Source organism: Euprymna scolopes, chromosome 10 (genome assembly GCF_053919585.1).
Source record: "Euprymna scolopes isolate OS-2025 chromosome 10, ASM5391958v1, whole genome shotgun sequence".
Taxonomy (NCBI): Eukaryota; Metazoa; Mollusca; class Cephalopoda; order Sepiida; family Sepiolidae; genus Euprymna; species Euprymna scolopes.
In genome coordinates, this window is record NC_136491.1 from 534,153 (window position 1) to 550,340 (window position 16,188).

Here is a 16,188-nt window from a genome sequence, read left to right on the forward strand (position 1 = left end):
TCTTTTGTCTTTATAGATATATAATTCTTTTTCTTGTGTCTTTAATAGTTTTTTTTTCAGGATTTTTCAAGTTATGCCTCTAATTTTGGTAAATGTCGCTTTATTTTTTACACAAAAAAAATGTGTGATGTTTTTCAAATTTGTTGCGCTTCATATTGTGAGTCTCTAGGTATATAAAAATGGTATCATTTTAAAGAAAAAAGGTCACTTAATAACATGGTGAGGTTATTAAAAGGTTATAAGTGGTTTTTCTAAAAAAAAAATCCAACTTGAAAACTTCAGTGAAAGAAACATGAAAGAAATTTTATAGTAAGAATTCTGAAAAAGGCATGTTTTGTAGAGGAATATCTCCTCTTTAATAATCTGTTGGTGTCATGTTTATGGCCCCATAAATCAAGGAGCGCACACTAATAAAAGTTAGGGTACCTACAGAGATTTTCAACTTAATGCCAGAGAGACCAATTATCAACTGTCAGCTAGCCAGTAGCCACACAGCAGCAGCACAACGTACTGACTGACTGAACGGAAAAACATAAACAAACAACTCGTTTCACTATAGACTTATCAAAGTTCTTAGGTGAGTTTGTTTTTTCTTTATTATTTAAAAGTTATAGAAAGATATTTTTTTAATTAATATTTTTAGAACGTCATTAAAAAAAATGAAAATTTACAATTTAAAAAATAATGCCAGTTTATTTTCTATAGCTTTTTTCAAACTTTCATATGTTCTTTCATCGCTTTCTCCTTCGGTTACGGTTGGATAAACTTCAGCATTGTTAAATTATTTTAATTAAATTAATTAATAAAACGGTGTACAAAACTGACGGAAACTTTTATTCTTTTCGGTTGGATAAACTTTAGCATTGTTAAATTATTTTAATTAAATTCCATAAACAAAACGTTCGGCTAGTGACTTATGACGATAAAGTATATGTTTTTGTTATTGTTCAGAAACATAAGTTTTTTTAATTATGAAAAGAAAAAAGAGAATTAAAAAAAATTATTTAAAATAAATTACTTAAAATAAGCATTATTTATTTATTATTTTTTGTTTCTTTGTTTTGGATTCGTAAAACATGTCAACATTTACGCTTTGTAGAAAAAAACTGACTAAATATAAAAACTCAGTTCCAAGGCTATATATTAGCAAATATATTAAATTATTTTGTCCTAAAATTTGAAAATAATTACATAAAAACTTTTTATGTCAGCATTAACAGAAATTATGACAGAACGCATATTAATTTTTTTTTGTCATCACCCATACATACACTCATAAACAATAAAAGTGGTTGCAGGACAGAATGGCTGGCATTCTGCAGCAAAGAAGGGTACCAATCTCAAATCACAAGTTATCGGGCAAATAGGTTTAATTCTCTATTTGAAAATGCCCTGGCAATATATCACCATAAAGAGCACATAAAATTATTTTTATCTGTGTTTGCAACATCTTGCAATATGAAATTACAGAGTGTTTTGGCTGACATTTCTGATGAGAGACTACATTCCCTACTTGCTGCAGTTGGTTTGCTGAACATTAATTTGACCAAACCTTTCTGGAAACTTGTTAACAGCACTGTTCAGTATGTTGACTTCCATCACTATATCAAGAAAATGGCTCTAAGTTTAGAATGCTGGATCAACAATCCCCAGTTGTTATTAAAATCTGACTGTAAAGGTGTATTTAATGGGGAATTCTTTGAGGAAGGCAATGTGTTTCTCTGTATTAGTCTCACGGCCCCTGAACTTGTTTTAGAATGTTTGGGCAAGATACTCAGTTCCTCATTGTCACTAAGCACCAGTTGCATGACTTTTTAGAAGGAGGTGCTTTTGGAAAAGATGTAGATCAGGAGACGAGAGATGCCTTGAAGAGCTGCCCTTTAACAAATCTGTCAGGTGAGCATGCCTTTGGAGATTTAGATTTTAGCATGCAAACAAAACGACATGCATCACTACATAATCGATCATCTTCAAATATGCTTAAGCGCAATTGGACAACAGCTTGGTTGAAAGTAATACCATCAACAAAGAGGCAATCCATTCTGAGCATCTCCAGAAAACATGCAAAACATTTGCGACAAAAACATGCACAACAAGAAGCCCTTGTGAAACTTCGTGTCCAAGAAAAAATTGCACAAAATGAAAGATTAAAGAAGGAAAAAGAACGTCAAGCTGCTGCTGAGAAAGAGAGAATTATTAACTCTGTTATTAAGCATGGTGGTCCAGTGAAGTCTGATAAACAGATAAAAAAAATTTCAGAAAGTGGTTTGGAAGCACTCAAAGACCAATTGAGATACCTCAAGGTTGTTTTAGGTGTCAAAATCAACACCAGTGGAAATAAAGTTCAACTGGAAGCTGCTCTCTCTGACTACTTGAAAAGAAATCCAATTGATTCATCTCCACCTCCACCAAAACAACAAAAAATGTCTTCCCTAAGTGAATCTGATGAACATTCAGATAACTCCTGCAGTTGTGATGAAGATCCATCTCAGGATATCTTCAGTTATGAACATCAAGGACAATGGGTAGCTGTCTACTATGACACCAGCTTTTACATTGGCCAAGTCATTGATATTATATCTGCATCCAGCACTGTAGTAAAATTTTTAATGCAAACAAAAAGTAGAAAAGATTATTTTCGATGGCCTTTATCAGATGACATTGCACAAGTAGAGTCAGCATTTGTCTACAGATGGGATTTTGAGGTAATGCCAGTTTCAAGTGATGGTAGGATTTGGAGGGTTCCTGAGATATCTACCATAGCAGAAGCCTATGAAAGAATTCTGAGAGAAGATCGATAAGAAAGGAATTGTAGTAAGACCTAAAATATCTTTCTTACTTGTTTTTTAAGTTGAAAGTTTTTCAATGTTTAAAAAAAATGATTTGTGCCTTTTTTTTGTATAAAAAATTTCTAAATATTATTGTCGTCGATGCTTTTTTGGCGAGTTTAAATTTCCCAAAGTAAAAGTATTTCTGTGGCAAAAAGTTTTGTTATTAGAAACAAGGCAACCATTTTTTTGAATTCCTCACCCCAAAATTAGTAAAGTTGCAAAGTTTCAAGCTTCTAACTTCAATGGTTACATTTTTACAGCAATTTCAGTAACGTATACTTTTGACTCATTTTTTTTTACCTTTTTTGCCCTTTTTACAAAATTGCCTGTTTGACTGCTTTTACATGGTCCACAATTGAGTGGTTTTATCAATTTATAATTAAAATAAAGAATTATCTTGATCTTTAATGTGTTTTGAATCATACTAAGAAGATTCAATACATTAGCTATTAAAATGAAATTGATATGAACAGTTAAAGTTGCCTTTCCGTGTCGTATTTTCACTGTTTTCGCATTGATAGAGGGATTTTGCCTAGTGTTTGGTTTCATCTAATATTTATTGCCTAAATTTGTATTAATTTTCATCTACTACAAGATGATATTACATTTATAAGGATTTTTCACTTGTTAGTAGCTTACATTTTTAGTTATAGACTATGAAATTTGGCTTCTCGGCCACGATAGCAAATTTCAACTTTCCAACAAACTTTGAATGATCATAACTTGATGGCTAATTGACCTACCAAAATAAATTTGGTATTTTTGTAAATGGTTTTCAAAAATCTACATGCCCACATTACTTTTTTTTAGATATGATAAAAATAAAATTTTGGTTTGGGATACCTAATGAAATGTTTATTTTCAATTAATGCTTCAAGTAAACTTTGAAATGATAGCGAACCGGCAATGGTTGCTAGTAATTAATAAACTTGTTTTCTTTTCACAGGTGTGAAATATGGATGAAGAAAATCAAGGGTAATTATTGATATTTCTGATTTCTTGCGGTTTGAAAATTGTTTCAATTCTTTTCTAACGACTCAAACATTTTTTTTTTTTTATTTAGAAAAATGAGTTTTTTTTATTAACTATATAGAATTTTTAAAAAAGCTTAAACCTACTTCTTATACATCAAGTCTAATTTATTTTTTTCTCATATTCATCCAAACAAAGCAGATTGCCACTGAGACATAAGGAGCTACTGTTAATTAGAGACTATGCCTGCAGGAACACTCTGATTAGGGAGTTGAGTAGCGAGATGTCTGTTACACTTCAATTTCTGCATGTTATTATACAGTTGGAAGCAGGATATAGGGAGGGAATTCAAAAGTTCAGTAGTTCCAGGTAAAAGAAAACTTTTAAAGTAGATTCTATGACATCAGGGTACCTCTACAGTGAAGATGTGGGATTTTGTAACTTGTCTGGTTAGTTGGAGACATCAAAGGACTTCAGTTAGATTTTGGTTTTGACAATGTGGGTCCATTAGATTGAACTCTATTTTGTCAAATAGAGAGAGTAGTGGTTGATGCATCAGTCCATATGTGATAAGAATGCTTCATGCAAGAGTGAAAAGTGGTTTTGTATGGGAATATTTTTCTATATATTATATAGGTTTTGTATGGGAATATTTTTCTATATATTATATAGGTTTTGTATGGGAATATTTTTCATATATTATATGGGAATATTTTTCTAGTTTTGGCAATGTCTTTTGTCTTATGTATTTGTTCCAGTTCATGTTGTCTGAACATTCGGCTAAAGAGTTTGAATGATGGCGAACTCTGTGTTATTGTCCATGAAAAGCTGGAAAGGTTTTTAATTGTTGAAGGAGAGGAGCTTTGCCTTAGTAGCATTAAATGCTATTGTCCATTTATGTCTTCACTACAGACTAGAAGTCATTTTCTGAGGCTTAAGACCTTACTTTGGATATGTGCACATTTGTTTTTCACGTGTTTGGTATAGAGCATAGTGTCATCAGTAAATATATCCATTTTTGATACAATTTCATTAGGTCGTTTATAAATATCAGAAACAAAGGTCTCGGGATCAACCCCTTGGACATGTTTGCATTAATATGTTGTTTGGACATGCAGCCATCGAGGAAACCTTGGATCCTTTTCTTACCTAAGAATGATCTGATTATATAAAGTATTCCTCTAATAATACTGTATGATTTAATTTTCATAGGACGACCTTTCTGTCAGACCTTGTCAAACGCTTTGGATATATCAAGGATGACTACCCTTGCTTCCACCACCTTGTTTAGTGCATGGTATATGCTTTCAGAGATGATTGTTATGATATACAGCATAGAATAGGTTTATCTAAATCCATACTGTCAGTCAGAAAGAAATGTAGTATTCAAGGTAATAGACTAGTACTTGGTTCATTAACAATTCAAATTTTATCAGAGAGGAAGGAGACTAATGGGGTAATAATTGAGTTCTTTCATCAGAATTCTTGAATATTGGTACCATGGCAATTATCATGGAAGCAGCATTCAAGAAGGCTTTTATGGTAGTTTTGCGAGAACAACTGTTAGTTCAGCAGAGCATTTCCTTATTAATATAGCAAGAATAAGATCTACTTGGCTTGGATGTATCTAGGTTTATTTTCTAATATCACAGATATGGGAAGGAGTGATTACCAGATCAAATGTGGCTTCTATCTACAAAGAGAAATTTGGAAGGTTTGTGATGTTAAAGGTAAAGTTGGAGGCAACTTCCCAGACAGTTGCTACGCAAACAACATCCTGGTTGTCGGATAGTGGGGAAAATGAAGATTGTTCACTACACTATTATGAATTTTCCAGATATCGCGAGTTCCTAATTTCTACGATTCAGTGTGTTTTTTAGTTATTTTGGTATATCTTCTCTTAGCTGCATCTATTTCACTCTTGAAATGATTTTTATCTTCTATAAATTTTTGCCTATTTGTATATGACTTATGGCAGCCATATTAATAGAATCCATTCTGTTTTTCACAATGGCAGCTGTACAAGTTGAAGTGAACCATTTGGGAAAGTGGGAATTTCTGTTAGGAGACATGCTTCAATGCCTTCTTTAACCTATTCAGTCGTCTCATTTACCCTCCTTTCGGCAGGAAGATTTTGTTCCATAGGGCATCTCTAACATAGTCTCTGATGGATCCCAATCAGCCTTTTTAAAGTGTCTAGTCGTTTTGAGCAACAGTTCTTCATCTTTGGATCTAAAGTCGGCGATATCTACCAATATGACAAGATCATCAATATTCCAGAGTGGGGTATGGGCATTAGGGTAGGTCGATTTTTCAGGTTTTTTTTTTTTGTTTGTTTTTTTTTAATCAATTAACTAGGTATGGGAAAGTTGTATATTGGTATAAGAAATACTCATACCAAAAATTAGATCTCTTACTTGCACTGTTATTTGAGGAAATGGTGTCAAAGATCATCTACAAAAATGAACTGAAAAATTCTAGTTTTTTTTTTTTTTTTTTTTTTTTCAACATTTAGCCTATAAATTGTTAACTGTATATACTTCAATTATAAACCCAATGAAGCTGTGAAATTTGCCAGCCATTTCTTGTGGATAAGCACTTTGTGCCCATAAGCATACTAATTTGATGGCCAAAGTTAACTACCTTGCCTGATTTATAGGCCCAATTTCTCAGACAGCATATTTAGGGTCAACTTTTCCTCTAGAAATGCCTACTGCCTATCTAATAGAAGTCTCTGATCACAAGTTAGTTCACTTATTTCCTCAATACTAGTACAAATATCCAGAGGGCAACTAATTGGTACAGATGCTACTTGGAGTAAATTACTACATAATTTACCAGAGGACCAATTAAAGTTGTAGGACTTATCTATATATCTTAAAAGAGCTCTAAATGGAAGTTCATTTCGGTATAGAAAGCAACCAATGGTGTGTAATTTTGTCTGTATTTTCTTTTTCTTAACAAATGTTACAAGTCCAGTCTCACAACTTGTATTGCTGTTGTCTACTAGAATAGAAGTTTTCAAATCAAAGCAATTTAATAACTTGGAGATCATTTTTTTTTTTTTTTTTTATAAATGAGAAAAAAAAACTGGAAACTTATTGGAGGCACTTTGTATAGCAATAATATACTGAATTTTCCAATCTACAACAAATTTACTTACCTGTACAAAAAGTTTGGAAACTTATTGAGGGCACGTTATATCTGATATTTTGAAATCAAATTTCACATTGTATTGTGTTTAAAAAAAAAGAAATTCTGTTTGACAAACATCTAAGATTTATAATCACTTTCTCTTCAGTAAAATTCAACACTTTAAGAAAAAACTGAACTTCATTTAAACAAAACAAAAACATATCTTTATCTTTTAAAAAGAATTTTTTTTTTTTTTTATTACACATGATGATAAGAATTTCCGTTATTTTCATCAAAATTGGAAATATTTTCAAATTTTTACCATTTAGGGAATTTGCGTGTCTTTTACCCGATTCTTTTTAAGAATCACTTAAGGATTTTGCATTTCTTTTTCTTTGCTTTTATTCAATACAACCATAACTACAATGATGAACTCCATTATTTTTGTCAAAATTGGAAATATTTCAAAATTTTCACCAGCTATGGATAAATAGCTCCACTGCCTTGTGTATGCCTTGAGAAAGGTAAGGATTAGGGGAATAAATCTTGACAAAAATCTGGAGTCCTGATAGACAGATGGTGAAGCACTGCAGCACCTTTCTGGTAATTCCTGCATCTGCGTTGGCTCCGACAGTATTGGCTTGCTTTTATGTCAGATTTTTTCTGCAACACTGAGAGGGAGACCCTCGTAACTGGGCAAACCTAGGTGTCTTTATCATTTGTCCAGGCCTGCATCTGGAGAAGAAACTCCAGCTTCAACTGTATAGCCACAGCAGACACTGCAATGCACCAGACTAGATGCAGAATGCCTTTGTCTCATGAGACAGAAGGTTACTATCATCATCATTAAACCTCAATTTCATGTCTTTTATTAGGTTGGTCCAAAAATGTTTTTTGACATTCAACTTCAAAAGATCATAAGTCCTTTCATAATAAATTTAATAAATCAAAATAAGAACCATTAGAGTCAACACATTTTTGCCAATGAGAAACAAGTTTATTTATCTCATTAGCATAAAAATCCGGAGTTCTGAAAGCGATGAAGTCATTGAAGGCCAATTCGGCATCATCTCGGCTTTTGAAGCATTTTTCGCGCAGAAAATTTTCAAGATGCTTGAAAAAGTGATAATTGGTGGGCAAGAGGTCCGGTGAATATGGCAGATGAGGCAGTCTCATAGCCCAATTTGTTCAGCTTCTACAGGGTCAGTTGAGCAACATGCAGGCGAGCGTTGCCATGGAGAAGAATTGGTCCTTTCATATTAACCAATCTCTGGCACATACGTTGGAGCTTTTGGTGCATTTCGTCAATTTGTCAGCAGTACTTCTCTGCTGTAATCGTTTTGCCCAGATTCAAGAAGCTGTAATGGATGAGACTGGCCGCAGACCACCAAACAGTCACAATAACTTTTTTCTTCTTCTTTTTTTTTTTTTTTTTTTTTTTTTTTGTACAATTTCAGATTCGGGAAATGTTGTGGAACTTCTCCGGCATCCAACCACTGTGCTGAACATCACTGGTTATCGTAGAGGATCCATCCTTCACTTCTCATCAAATATCATAATCCACTTGAGAAATGGGTCGTTTTTGTTTCACAGAAGGAGTGTAGAAGACACCTCAAAACCACAATTTTTTTTGATTATCATTCAATTCATGTGGCACTCATTTATCCAACATTTTTGACTTCCCTATTTGCTTTAAATGGCGAACGACTGTTGAGTGGTCGACCTAGAGTTCAACAGCAACTTCTCATGTGGTTTTGCGAGGATCGGCTTCAATTAAGGCTTTCAAATGTTTATCAACCACAGTCGGCCAGCCACCATCTTCAACTTCGAGGCTCTCATCACCACTGCAAAATTTCTTGAACCACCATTGTGCCACACATTCGTTAGTGATTCCTGGGTCAAACGCATCATTGATATCACAAGCTGTTTTGGCAGCTTGTTGGCCTAGTTTGAACTGGAACAAGAAAATCGTGCAAATTTGAATTTTGTCCATGCTGTCGAAAAGCCTGCAAAAAATGAAGAAATTTAGAACTGTAACGGATAACATGATTTAATAGAGCGAAAAACATACTTCAAAATGATATATAACATGGTTATATATATATATCAATGAATTAATTCAGAAATCATATATAAAAGTAACATGTGAGAAAACAATATTGTTTTTGCACCAACCTAATATTTCTACCAGAGCTTTTGTTCTGTTCAAAATAATTTGGGTCTATATTTATGATTGCTTTATTTTTATCTTTTTTGATTTCAGACGTCAAGTTAGAAAAAAAAGAATATCATCAGTAAGTAAAAGATTTTCTATTCTTTTGGGTTATTTAACAAACAATATAATAGATTTATAAAAGCTAAAACCCAGAATTTTGGATTCTCTGGAAAGGAGTGTGGGGTATATGCGAAAGGGGGGGGGGGACATACCGGGCGTATCTGCATCGCTCTTTGGGAAAGAAGGAAAGGATGGCTAGCTTATTTATATACACGGAGGGCATCTTGGGAAGGCAGGGCATGATGGGAGAAGCTATTTTTTTTTTCGTGTTTCTTTTTTTTTTCTAGATAGGAGGATATAAAAGCTGGGAAAAATTCCCTGGAAGGCACAAACAGAAAAGAGTCGTGAACATCTTCTCTTAAAGTATTTTGTGTTGCTGACGTTCAGATTGTGTGGTGTGACATTGGTGGCGAGAGGTCAGGTGTGGTCGATTGGAAAAGAAGAGGGCAGAAACGTGCTGTTGTCGAGTGAGTGACTAACTCCTTCCCAAACCCCAGAACCAAATCCTGATTGTAACCTTTGGAGGGAAGAATCATAATTGATATAGGTTAAATAATTTGTACAGGGTCTTCCATAAGTAACTACATATTTTGTTTGTAACTTTGTTGATATTGTTTATTTTTTTTCTAATACATGTCATTTGAAAACAAAAATCGTATGGTTTTACAGCAGTCTACTTAAATCCCTGTAACATCATTGAACTAAAGGCTGGATCTAAGCTGCCATTGCTGACGGTACTTTTGTACCGTCAGCAATGGCAGCTCAGATTTCCTGAAAGATTAACAAAGTGTATTACGCCTCATTAAAACTATGTATAAATCTTTTAATAAACCTGTTTTATGTTGCAAAAAAACTAAAGTGTATTCTTTGTTTTTATACTGAATTTGCATATTTCTTCCATGGCTATGTTTAATGTTGAAAGGAAATTAAATAGTTTTGGCAAACTCTGTATTGAATAGATGTTATTTGTTGTCAGAAAACATTTCTTTTCTAGAAGAAACTCCAACTTTTAAATATAGGTTCTTATCTAAAATTCAACCTAATTAAAAAACAAAAATGCAGGAATATCTTTGATGTACATACTCGTTATCGAACGAAAATATCACATTAAAAAAATCACATAAATTGATCCAGTAGTTTTTTTTTTTTTTTTTTTTTTTTTTTTTTTTTTTTTACTAAGAAAATTAAATTTTTTTACGATTTTTAGCAATTAATATTTTACCACCATTTCAAGGCTAATTAAAACGAACAAGTAATTCTTGATAGTCTAAGTGAGATGTCGCCATTGATTTCTAAAATATGGCAGATCTGTCTCACTTCCTCATAAAATTTGATTTTCTTAATTAAAAAAAAAATACTGAATCAATTAATGTAACTTTTGGAATATGACATTTTAGTTCCATGATAGGTACATACATCATAAAGATATATATATATATATATTTTTTTTTAATAAGGTTGAATTCTGGACAAGCACTGAAATATGTTTATCAAATGTTTGCATTAAAATTTAATTGTAGAAATTCTAAGCTTGTGTTATTTTTACTGTTTTTGATGGTTTGGTAACCATTTTTAATAGAATTTCTGTTGAGCTTAATTTTTCATTTGATCTAACCCAAAATTGTAAAGATTGAGTTAAACCCCCTTCTCCTATTTTCCTCTGTCAAGTTTTTTTTTATTTTCTCTATGGTCAACTCTTTGAATTCTATTTTTAAGTGTTAGGACTGGTTGGCTGATTGCTTATATAATTTTATTATTTATTGTTAACTATAATTATTTAATAAAAAAATGTATTAGTTATTGAAAAATATGATTGCTGATTATTGCATAAATCGAAATTACCCACAAATTGAACACTATATTGGTTACCATAACAACTTGCACACAATTTGACTTTAACAACATATACTTTCTATGAATATTTTTTTAATAGTGATGTTTGTTTCTATTTTGTGTAATTTGATCTTAAACATTCTATATAATCAGAATATATTTCTCAGATGCACATTTTTATGGTTATAGCCAATCAAAGTTGATGTGACCCAAAAAGCTGAGCTCATTTAGAGGTCATGACTTGATTAAAAATAAGTATCAGATTTAACAAAAAAAAAAAAAAAAAATATCCACCCTCTGTCAAACTACTTTCCTATCCTCTCTTTTTGATAAGATCAAAAGTAAAACCCTTAAACGTTTCGGCCATGTCAAACAATCAACCACTGGCCCGTCAAATTTATGCTTTGAAGGTATGTTAGAAGGCCAAAGAGGCAGAGGAAAGCCAAGAAAAAGGTAAAGAGAAAATGTTTTTGATTGGACATCTGTCAACAGTTTGGTGTCCATCAACCAACTTGCTCTGGATCGGAAGGAATGGCGAAAAATAAGTCATGTGAGTTTGCAAACCGCACCAAGTAGAAGATATGACTCGTAATGATGTTAGATCTAACTTTGCCAAAATTATGTACTCAATCTTTTAAATGATGAGAAAAATAGCAAACATTCTTTATCATAAAATATACTTAAATTTTTAAAAAGTTGAATTAAAAAAAATAAATGCCCTTCATTAACTTTATTGCTAACGCAAGTCTGAGTGGCAATATGAAAATAAAATATACATACAACAAATATAACATTTCTTTTAAATGAATGTCTTATTTTTTAGACAAAACTTTATGAAAAATTTATATTAAATTGCTTGATTGCTTTGCATAAATATTATGAATTATGATTTTAATAGTAAATATTTTTCTTTCTTTCTCAGTATAAATTTCTTTTATTTCAATTTTATTTATTATTTTTTTCAGATTTTAAAACTACCACTTACAGGAATTGACACTAACACGCAGGTTAATTTATATTTTTTATATATGTATAAACATGTAATTTGTGTCTGTGCTAAGAATTTCATGTAAATATATATTTTTGTTTTTTTCTTGTATACCATATCACCAGTGTTTTTAATTAGAAACATAAAAAAGTTAACTTTTGATCTGTTTATCTTAAATGTAAATTGATCAAGTAGTTTTATTTTTATAAAGAAAATCATTTTTAAGTGATTAATGGGGATTTGTAGGCATTACTACATAAATCTAATGAATTATTGTTGAGTTATCTCTTTGTTTCCTGAGATATTTTTCTAAATGGAAGGCGAGACTGTCACTCTTCGGATGCTCATAAAATTTGATTTTTTTTATTCAAAAATAAAACTACTCTATCAATTTATGTGATTTTTGGAATATATTTTCTTTTTATTATGAGTATGTACATTGTGCATATTTTTCTCTATTTTTATTTAGTATAGGATGAATTCTGAACAAGAACAATTCATCTTTTAATGAAGACTAGCGGGGCTACCTGGTGTTGCTCGGGACCGTATAAACGAGAAAATTGAATTTGATTTTGAATGTATTTGTTGTTCTTAGGAGAGAGGAATTTTTAATGTCTATGTATCATAAAGGCTTACTTCACAAGATTTCCAGCTACAGTATAGCTGGAAAGGTTTTCTCAATTATTAAATCATTTCTGTCGGATAGGCTCATAAGAGTAGTGGTTGATAGGCAGAAATCAGAAGTTCACAGTATTAATGCTGGAGTCCTTCAGGAGTCAATCCTGGGCCTAACTCTCTTCCTGATCTACATCAATGATCTTCCAAATAACATCCTAAGATCATTCGTTGACATTTATGCTGACAACACCACAATCTATGGCAACACATCAAAGGCCGTAAATGACCAAGTTCTCTAGGACTCTCTCTCCTCTGATCTTGAGCATGTTGTACAATGGGGTACGGTGGCTGGTTACTTTTAATGCATCTAAAACCAAGCTCCTATCTTTACATCATTACCGCCCAGATCCCCATCTGGCATCAATTGAAATGAATGGCTCTCGTCTTGGGGAGGGTCCATGTTTTGACAAGCTTCTAGGCTTGACCTTTACTCCTGACCTGAAATGGAACACATACGTCAAATCCGTTGCCAAGGTCGCTGGAAAAATGGTAGGATCCTTCTACCACTCCAGTAGATATCTCACTCCTGATGCAATTCTCTACCTATATAAAAGCTAGGTACGTCCAATGATGGAGTACTGTTGCCACATCTGGGCAAGAGCTGCTAGAAGCAGCTCATCCTGCCTCGTCAGAGCTCAAAATAGACTTCATAGCTTAGTGGGGATGCCCTTTTCTCTTCCCTGCAACCTCTTTCCCACAGAAGAGACGTTGCCAGCCTATCTCTGCTTTATTGTTATATTCATGGCAAGTGCTCGTCTGAGCTTCAATTTATGGTTCTTTCTTGCCAAACATTCGTCTAACCAAAACCACTATCAATAATTTCCCCTACTATTTATCTGTGCTTAAACCTAAACAGATTCCATAAACAACACTTCTTTCTTAGAAGTGCATGCCTATGGAACTCTCTTCCATTTGCCTTTCCAGCTGACTACAATTTGTCTTCAAGTCCAATGAAAACAAGTTCTTGATGAACCGTCCCCCTAAGCAATCCAATTCACAAAATTTCCACTACTTACGATTACTGTACTATAATCTCATTGACTAATATGCACCCATTAACCCTTATCCTCGAGTGGCCTTGATAAGTGGAGACTCCTATGTAAAAAAAAAAAAAAAAAAAAACTTTAGTGGAATGTACTCTAATAAACTAATAGCACATGCTTCCTCACCATGCATACTTCTGACTAACCTGACAAGCAGCAAAATCCCATCCCTTCATTGTTGGGGTCCCTAGATTCCGGAAAGCCTTCTAGTTTCTGTCTTCTGCTAGACTTTGGAATTCCTTTGTTTCTTGCTTCATCAATTACTAACATGTTGAAGTTTAAATGAAATGTGAACAGACATCTTGCTGCTCAACTCCCCACTGTTAGACACAATATCAAGTAGTAGACCCTTATGTTCAAAATGGCATTATGACTTGTTTGGGGGCGAAAAAGTTTTTTTTACTTAATAAGATGATTTTCTAAATCTCGAGTAAAATACTATCTTCACAAAGATAGTTACAGTTTTGTGATAATTTTGTTCAATTGATAATTAAATAATGAAACAATACCATACAATTAAATGTAACTTTCAAAATTCTATTTTAAAAGAATTGTGAACAAAAATCTAAGTGAAAAAAGGTTCTTGGGTAACACCTGGTAGATATGTATAGTTATTAAAGTTAAGAAATAAAAATTCTATAAATTATTTTTAATAACGCTAGTCAACAACAAATTTGTTGTCTGCATTTTTTTCAGTTGATCTAGGACAAATCTGATGTGCTGAATCCAAAAATCACATTGGTTTTGTTCAATCAGGTCAAGTTTTTGAGCTATAGCCATGTTGTTTTTTTTTTTTACGTTTTTATTCATGTACGCATGTGTGGAGCATTTTAGAAGTTGGTGGAGGTAAAATGCCATGTTTTGATTGGAAATGGTTATTCTAACAAATATTCAGGTCCAATAATTCTGGGTGATTATGTTGGAAAGGGATCAGTTTGAAGTCATAAAATCTCAAAATTTTCCAAAAATTGGTGCTTAGCATACATGAAGGACTGGCCTGTGCATGAAGAATTGATGCTTTGAAAGAAAGGAATGCGATCAACAATCCTCTAGTGGACAGACAGAATCCTCTTCCCACTGCTGCACATAAAGCTTGGCTTAATCAAGCAGTTTACCAAAGCTCTGGATAACGATGGTGATTGCTTCACTTGTGCTAGGCTTTTCCAGGATTGACCTTGGAGAAGTTGAAAGCTGCCATCTTTGACAGTCTTCAAATCCAGTAGCTCATTAGAGATCCAAAGTTCGAAAACTCAATGAATGAAGTGGAATTGGAAGCATGGAAGGTATTGTTCTGACAACAATAAGGCCAGAAACTATGCAGAACTTGTCAACAACATGCTGACTGCTTTCAAAAACCTGGAATGCAACATGAGTGTCAAGATGCACTACCTATTTTCACATGTGAACTGGCTTCTTGAGAACCTGGGTTCAATGATATGATTAGGTAAGAGAAAAATCCAGGTTGTCATCGACGGTCGTACATCTAAACAATATGATATAAATGCGGGAGTGCCCCAAGGGTCTATCCTTAGACCTCTGTTGTTCCTAATATTCATAAATGACCTCCCCGACAAAATTGCCTCTGAGATGGGTACATATGCTGATGACACCACACTATAACAGGCACGACAGGAAAACAAATGAACACATATCTAGGGAAATGGCGGAAACACTAGAGGATGACCTCTAATCTGTAGTGGAATGGGGACAAAAATGGATGGTAACCTTCAATGCTGCCAAGACTAAACTTGTTTCCTTCAATAATTACAAGAAACCTTCTCTACCACCAGTAGCAATGGCCAAAGACTCTTTATCTGAGAGTAAATCTTTCAAACTCCTTGGCCTAACGTTCACAGGAAACATGAGTTGGAACAATTACATTGAAAGTATTGCCAGGGCCGCTGCGAAGAAGGTAGGCTCCCTCTACCATGCTAGAAAACTAACACCCCAAAATATCCTGTACCTCTATAAGGCCACCATTCACCCATGTATGGAGTATTGCTGTCATATTTGGGCTGGTGCATCGGCTACTAGTCTCTCGCTCCTAGACAAGGTTCAAAGGAGTCGTCAATCTGATAGGCCCTGAACTGTCATCTAAGCTTCAGCCTCTGTCCCATCGATGAAATGTTGCATCCTTCTGCCTGTTCTACAAGTATTTTAATGGTGAATGCTCTGATGAACTGCAAGCACCTGTGCCCCTACGACATAAACACCCTCGACAAACCCGACAGGCAGATAAATCCCACCCCCACACAATAGAGATCCCTAGATGTAAAAGATCTTTCTACTCCAGTAGTTTCTTCCCCAGAACAGCTAGACTTTGGAATTCCATTCCAGGTCTCTACTTCCCCAACTGTACTGACGTGCAGAAGTTCAAGTGTAACGTGAACCGACATCTTGCTGCCGAAATCCCTACATAGTACCCCAGTAGTT

At 33.6% G+C, this 16,188-nt stretch overlaps 1 protein-coding gene across 2 annotated transcripts in view; it reads left to right on the forward strand.

Annotated features, from left to right (window-relative positions):
• Positions 1-16,188, forward strand: part of LOC145285774 (uncharacterized) — a 186,299-nt gene that overhangs the window by 56,137 nt on the left and 113,974 nt on the right. For both annotated transcript variants that reach the window (XM_080134123.1, XM_080134122.1), the window contains exons 2-4: positions 3,778-3,806; positions 9,202-9,232; positions 12,012-12,053. In XM_080134123.1, the coding sequence (XP_079990249.1) occupies positions 3,787-3,806; positions 9,202-9,232; positions 12,012-12,053 (93 nt within the window). In that variant the 5' untranslated portion in view covers positions 3,778-3,786. The remainder of the gene's footprint in view (positions 1-3,777; positions 3,807-9,201; positions 9,233-12,011; positions 12,054-16,188) is intronic.